The sequence below is a fragment of the Pecten maximus genome, chromosome 13 (genome assembly GCF_902652985.1).
Source record: "Pecten maximus chromosome 13, xPecMax1.1, whole genome shotgun sequence".
In the NCBI taxonomy this organism is placed as follows: domain Eukaryota; kingdom Metazoa; phylum Mollusca; class Bivalvia; order Pectinida; family Pectinidae; genus Pecten; species Pecten maximus.
The window spans coordinates 7,064,569-7,072,101 of NC_047027.1; the positions used below are offsets into that span (position 1 = coordinate 7,064,569).

The following is a 7,533-nucleotide window of genomic DNA, read 5'->3' on the forward strand; positions in this document are numbered from 1 at the left end:
GCAGAAAAACTATATATAGAGTTTAGAAATACCATGTTTATTTTTATATATCTGTACATAATGATGGTAACATAGAAACCTTTTAAAATGAAAATAGAAATACTTGGATTTTAAATCTTACAATATATACTTATATTGGTGTTAGATTACGATATATATACATTTGTATGTTGTTAATTCGTGATTGATATTAATATCACATTCTCGATCCAAGTTTACATAAAATATCACGAATTTCCAATCGCGCTTCCTTTACATTTCACAACCAATACATGCGACATTGCATATTAAATATTATCTTAATCATTCAGCCTATATAAACATGTATAACGTGGGTTTTATGTAAGATTGACAATCATGTGCGTTTGTTCGGAAGATTGATAATCATGTGTGTGTTTGTTTGAGTTAAATAGACAATCATGAATAGTAAACTGTAGAAACGTCTTTGTTACTGTCATCCGTTTGATGACAAACCTTTTCTATACATAAGTTTTGTTAAACGTGTTTTAAATGAATGCGGGATGAGTTACTTATGGGATATATAATATTCTTCTGAATGTAATCCATTATGGCTAAAACATTTTATTAAGTTAAGACTTTATGACCAGTACTTACAGAAATGGCAGAGTGATGGACACAATTCATCAAAGGCTATATGTTATAGAGTTTTTAAGGATAACTGTCATTTTAAAAGTTATTTACATACTTTGATAAAGATAGAGTCATTTTTTCGTTAATTTCGTACAACTAACCATCAATTTATCAGATTGAGTGTAAGGAAAGAACATGTTCACATTGTAATCGTCAACAAATTGGTGATGAATTTCATGATTTACTTGAATGTACAATATCGTCTGCTTATAGACAAATACTGTTGGTCAAGACCAAATATCATTAATTTTAACGAACTCATGAATATAACTAAAGTTAAAACACTAATCAAACTGTTACTTTTGTATTTGATTTTATGTGTTTGTTTGTTTGGGTTACGGATAATCTAGATAGTGTGTGTTTGTTTGGGTTACGGATACTCTAGATAGTGTGTGTTTGTTTGGGTAAAGTATAATCTAGATAGTGTGTGTTTGTTTGGGTTACGGATAATCTTGATAGTGTGTGTTTGTTTGGGTTACGGATAATCAAGATAGTGTGTGTTTGTTTGGTTTATGTATAATCTAGATAGTGTGTATTTGTTTGGGTTACGGATAATCTAGATAGTGTGTGTTTGTTTGGGGTACGGATAATCTTGATAGTGTGTGTTTGTTTGGGTTACGGATAATCAAGATAGTGTGTGTTTGTTTGGGTTACAGATAATCTAGATAGTGTGTGTTTGTTTGGGTTATGAGTAATCTAGATAACGTGTGTTTGCTTGGGTTATGTATAATCTAGATAGTGTGTGTTTGTTTGGGTTATGAGTAATCTAGATAGTGTTTGTTTGTTTGGGTTATGGGTAATCTAGATAGTGTGTGTGTTTGTTTTGGTTATGTATAATCTAGATAGTGTGTGTTTGTTTGGGTTACAGACAATCTAGATAGTTTGTGTTTGTTTGGGTTACGGATAATCTAGATAGTGTGTGTTTGTTTGGGTTATGGGTAATCTAGATAGTGTGTGTTTGTTTGGGTTATGGGTAATCTAGATAGTGTGTGTTTGTTTGGGTTATGGGTAATCTAGATAGTGTGTGCTTGTTTGGGTTATGGGTAATCTAGTGTGTGTACGTGTGTAAACTATCACTGATTTTACCAATCAAAACATTGCTTATGGGAGAACTTTTAAGCTACCACGGTAGACTTTGCTATACAATGAAATTAACAGAATTTCAACCAGTATCTTCAGTGATACCAAATAAATTTCACAACTCGAGAAATACATTTGGTATTACTGAAAACATGGTTAGATATCCTCTATATATATCTCCTATAAACTACACTGACAATAGATAGTAACATAGCGATCAATTCTATCTAGGAGTAATATAGTTTTAAACGATTTAAAACAATCTCCTCAAAATATTCTGAAATCGGCTTAATTTCGATCATATACATGATACAGAAATAACAAAACAGGAAAATAACAAGTGAGACATTTATTGATCACCCGTATACAATCCCTAAATACAACACTCGACAGTGACTCATTACACCGTAATACAACCTCAAAAAAAAAAAACGGTATAACATAATCACACGAAATCAATCGTTTTACAACCAAGTTACTATAATATATTCAGACAAAAAAAAAAAAAAACGAAAACATGAATACTTTACAAACAACTATTTCAAACAAATAATCTAGAAGTTTATATATATGAAATCCCAAAAGACACACGCAATTATTTCCACTCTTCAATCCACCGGATACCACCGGCTGATTACACTGAACATCGCCATAAGTACATAGTACAATCACTAACGGCGATGTTTTCTATTGAAGATAAAATCAAATCATGGTTATCTCCCTTTACACCTCACAACCAATAATACTATTTACAGAAAAGTATGTTTACACTATACCCTGACAAGAATAATGTTTGTAAACAATCAGAGAACCCCCTAGATTTGTTTAACCTCCTCAGTACGGATGTACAGTCTCCGGTATGGTCCCCCGTTAACACACACTAGAAGTGTGGAGAGCAGGCGTATAGATTGATAATATAACTTCCCCGTCATTAAATGCTTCCTTATCATACTTAATAAAACAAACATGGGCATGTAAATATATAAATATATTGGCTATATGTATCTGATATGATCGCTTTAACGGTGTCTTGTAAAGAAGATTTAACATAGACGTACATAACTGTTCAACCTCACCCTTGGTTGTATCCCATTATTGTACTGTTTTAAAACACTACATCAAAACTATTTGTGAAAGTTCCTTGTAAGATAGAATTGCACACTTATGGTTACCTAGGCGGTCAGGCTTCGGTTCCCCGATCAGACTGAATAAGTATGTGGTCACCTGCCCGATCACGTCGGGTTTCTCCGTATTCCCTGGTTTCATTCCTCAGTAAGATCCCTCGCGCGCTTCAATCCGGGCCGACAAGAGTGATTAATACCAGTTGATACATTTCATTTTGAAATTGTTGTAAAATAAATAATTTACATTTTAGAATGAAACTTACATCATCCTAAAAGTTCATGTTACTGTTAACGGTACACAACATCTCTAACCTATTACAGCCTACTTTCTACCCTACACTGTAAATGTTAATTGGTTTATACTGTCTTCTTTTGTTTGTAAACGTTTTGTCTTTAATCTTCGCATCATCTTTTTTGTCGCTGTTATCGGTAAATTTGTTGGTGCTGGTTTCAAAATCGACGGCACCTGGGCAACCATAAAATCTCCGAAAATTGGTTGTCTGTCCAATAACACTGGTTCATGTTTTAATAGTTTCCTGAATATTTCCAACTGCTTCGATCCTGAGAGAAAAGGTGAAAATGTGTTATAACAGTGTTTGATTATGTTGTTTCTTTCTGCTTTAGATTTAATATCAACTGTATCTAGAACTGGATATATATTATTTAGATATTTGAAAATACAAACCTTTAATTGTCTTCCCCACTGTGTTGAAGGTATCCTTGTCACGTGGTCTGAATTGACCGTCCTGACGAAGTGCGCCCAACACCCTCAACATATCTTCCGAGGGGGGCGTGGTCGCCCTTATGGATTTTACTTGGTACTTGAGCGGTGAACTGTATGAGTAAAATATTCAGAGTTAATTTACTAATAACAAATATACATAGCAATGTTTTGTCGGGAAATGGTACATAGAATAGCGATTGTCTGGTTTGGTTTATTATTGTTTAACGTCCTATCAACATATAAGGCTATTTTAAATTGTCCTTTCAATTCAAGATAATTAAAATATTGATATCATGGGGAAATTATCTGATGTAAAATAACATTATCTGAATTGATATAACCACAATAAGAACACTTTAATAGTTGACATACTTACAATGTTTGAAAACGTCTACTGATGTCTTTTCGTGTCGATAAGATCACGTGCCTCAATAGATTACTACATGTAGCGTTCATGGTTTAATATTATATCTGAGCTCTCTCGTATATCGTGGTTACAGACAGAAGTGTTCAGTCAAAATGAGCCTAATGGCTTAGTACACAACAGCCTGAATATAAACAATGAATGAAAAACGGAAATGATCGTACGATATCGCGTGTCAAGTTAAGCAGCCTCTAAATATGTTGGGGTTTTCCTTCCGTGTCGTGAAGGATGGACACGTGCGAATGTTAAGTAAAAATCTGAATATCAATTTATAAACATGTTGTTTGTATAGAATTCTGGCAATTTTTCCAGTTTACAGCAGAAAAACTATATATAGAGTTTAGAAATACCATGTTTATTTTTATATATCTGTACATAATGATGGTAACATAGAAACATATTAATATGAAACTAGAAATACTTGGATTTTAAATCTTACAATATATACTTATATTGGTGTTAGATTACGATATATATAAATTTGTATGTTGTTAATTCGTGATTGATATTAATATCACATTCTCGATCCAAGTTTACATAAAATATCACGAATTTTCAATCGCGCTTCCTTACATTTCACAACCAATACATGCGACATTGCATATTAAATATTATCTTAATCATTCAGCCTATATAAACATGTATAACGCGGGTTTTATGTAAGATTGACAATCATGTGCGTTTGTTCGGAAGATTGATAATCATGTGTGTGTTTGTTTGAGTTAAATAGACAATCATGAATAGTAAACTGTAAAAACGTCTTTGTTACTGTCATCCGTTTGATGACAAACCTTTTCTATACATAAGTTTTGTTAAACGTGTTTTAAATGAATGCGGGATGAGTTACTTATGGGATATATAATATTCTTCTGAATGTAATCCACTATGGCTAAAACATTTTATTAAGTTAAGACTTTATGACCAGTACTTACAGAAATGGCAGAGTGATGGACACAATTCATCAAAGGCTATATGTTATAGAGTTTTTAAGGATAACTGTCATTTTAAAAGTTATTTACATACTTTGATAAAGATAGAGTCATTTTTTCGTTAATTTCGTACAACTAACCATCAATTTATCAGATTGAGTGTAAGGAAAGAACATGTTCACATTGTAATCGTCAACAAATTGGTGATGAATTTCATGATTTACTTGAATGTACAATATCGTCTGCTTATAGACAAATACTGTTGGTCAAGACCAAATATCATTAATTTTAACGAACTCATGAATATAACTAAAGTTAAAACACTAATCAAACTGTTACTTTTGTATTTGATTTTATGTGTGTGTTTGTTTGGGTTACGGATAATCTAGATAGTGTGTGTTTGTTTGGGTTACGGATAATCTAGATAGTGTGTGTTTGTTTGGGTAAAGTATAATCTAGATGGTGTGTGTTTGTTTGGGTTACGGATAATCTAGATAGTGTGTGTTTGTTTGGGTTACGGATAATCTAGATAATCTAGATAGTGTGTGTTTGTTTGGGTTACGGATAATCTAGATAGTGTGTGTTTGTTTGGGTAAAGTATAATCTAGATAGTGTGTGTTTGTTTGGGTTACGGATAATCAAGATAGTGTGTGTTTGTTTGGTTTATGTATAATCTAGATAGTGTGTATTTGTTTGGGTTACGGATAATCTAGATAGTGTGTGTTTGTTTGGGTTAGGGATAATCAAGATAGTGTGTGTTTGTTTGGGTTAGGGATAATCTAGATAGTGTGTGTTTGTTTGGGTTACGGATAATCTAGATAGTGTGTGTTTGTTTGGGGTACGGATAATCTTGATAGTGTGTGTTTGTTTGGGTTACGGATAATCAAGATAGTGTGTGTTTGTTTGGGTTACAGATAATCTAGATAGTGTGTGTTTGTTTGGGTTATGAGTAATCTAGATAACGTGTGTTTGCTTGGGTTATGTATAATCTAGATAGTGTGTGTTTGTTTGGGTTATGAGTAATCTAGATAGTGTTTGTTTGTTTGGGTTATGGGTAATCTAGATAGTGTGTGTGTTTGTTTTGGTTATGTATAATCTAGATAGTGTGTGTTTGTTTGGGTTACAGACAATCTAGATAGTTTGTGTTTGTTTGGGTTACGGATAATCTAGATAGTGTGTGTTTGTTTGGGTTATGGGTAATCTAGATAGTGTGTGTTTGTTTGGGTTATGGGTAATCTAGATAGTGTGTGCTTGTTTGGGTTATGGGTAATCTAGTGTGTGTACGTGTGTAAACTATCACTGATTTTACCAATCAAAACATTGCTTATGGGAGAACTTTTAAGCTACCACGGTAGACTTTGCTATACAATGAAATTAACAGAATTTCAACCAGTATCCTCAGTGATACCAATATAACCACAATAAGAACACTTTAATAGTTGACATAGTTACAATGTTTGAAAACGTCTACTGATGTCTTTCCGTGTCGATAAGATCACGTGCCTCAATAGATTACTACATGTAGCGTTCATGGTTTAATATTATATCTGAGCTCTCTCGTATATCGTGGTTACAGACAGAAGTGTTCAGTCAAAATGAGCCTAATGGCTTAGTACACAACAGCCTGAATATAAACAATGAATGAAAAACGGAAATGATCGTACGATATCGCGTGTCAAGTTAAGCAGCCTCTAAATATATTGGGGTTTTCCTTCCGTGTCGTGAAGGATGGACACGTGCGAATGTTAAGTAAAAATCTGAATATCAATTTATAAACATGTTGTTTGTATAGAATCCTGGCAATTTTTCCAGTTTACAGCAGAAAAACTATATATAGAGTTTAGAAATACCATGTTTATTTTTATATATCTGTACATAATGATGGTAACATAGAAACATATTAATATGAAACTAGAAATACTTGGATTTTAAATCTTACAATATATACTTATATTGGTGTTAGATTACGATATATATACATTTGTATGTTGTTAATTCGTGATTGATATTAATATCACATTCTCGATCCAAGTTTACATAAAATATCACGAATTTTCAATCGCGCTTCCTTTACATTTCACAACCAATACATGCGACATTGCATATTAAATATTATCTTAATCATTCAGCCTATATAAACATGTATAACGCGGGTTTTATGTAAGATTGACAATCATGTGCGTTTGTTCGGAAGATTGATAATCATGTGTGTGTTTGTTTGAGTTAAATAGACAATCATGAATAGTAAACTGTAAAAACGTCTTTGTTACTGTCATCCGTTTGATGACAAACCTTTTCTATACATAAGTTTTGTTAAACGTGTTTTAAATGAATGCGGGATGAGTTACTTATGGGATATATAATATTCTTCTGAATGTAATCCACTATGGCTAAAACATTTTATTAAGTTAAGACTTTATGACCAGTACTTACAGAAATGGCAGAGTGATGGACACAATTCATCAAAGGCTATATGTTATAGAGTTTTTAAGGATAACTGTCATTTTAAAAGTTATTTACATACTTTGATAAAGATAGAGTCATTTTTTCGTTAATTTCGTACAACTAACCATCAATTTATCAGATTGAGTGTAAGCAAAG

The 7,533-nt window shown here is 32.5% G+C and overlaps 1 protein-coding gene across 2 annotated transcripts; it reads right to left on the bottom strand.

The window, feature by feature from the left end:
- Positions 1–2,065: 2,065 nt before the first annotated feature.
- Positions 2,066–6,592, bottom strand: LOC117341156. 2 transcript variants are annotated; one of them, XM_033903002.1, is made up of 3 exons: positions 6,385–6,592; positions 3,541–3,689; positions 2,066–3,416 (listed from the first exon to the last, which is right to left on the bottom strand). In XM_033903002.1, the coding sequence occupies exons 1-3, from the start codon at positions 6,462–6,464 to the stop codon at positions 3,190–3,192; spliced, it is 456 nt and encodes a 151-aa protein (XP_033758893.1). In that variant the 5' UTR covers positions 6,465–6,592; the 3' UTR covers positions 2,066–3,189. The 2 variants fall into 2 exon arrangements, with proteins under 2 accessions (XP_033758893.1, XP_033758892.1); XM_033903001.1 differs by lacking the exon at positions 6,385–6,592 and adding an exon at positions 3,956–4,243.
- Positions 6,593–7,533: the final 941 nt, after the last annotated feature.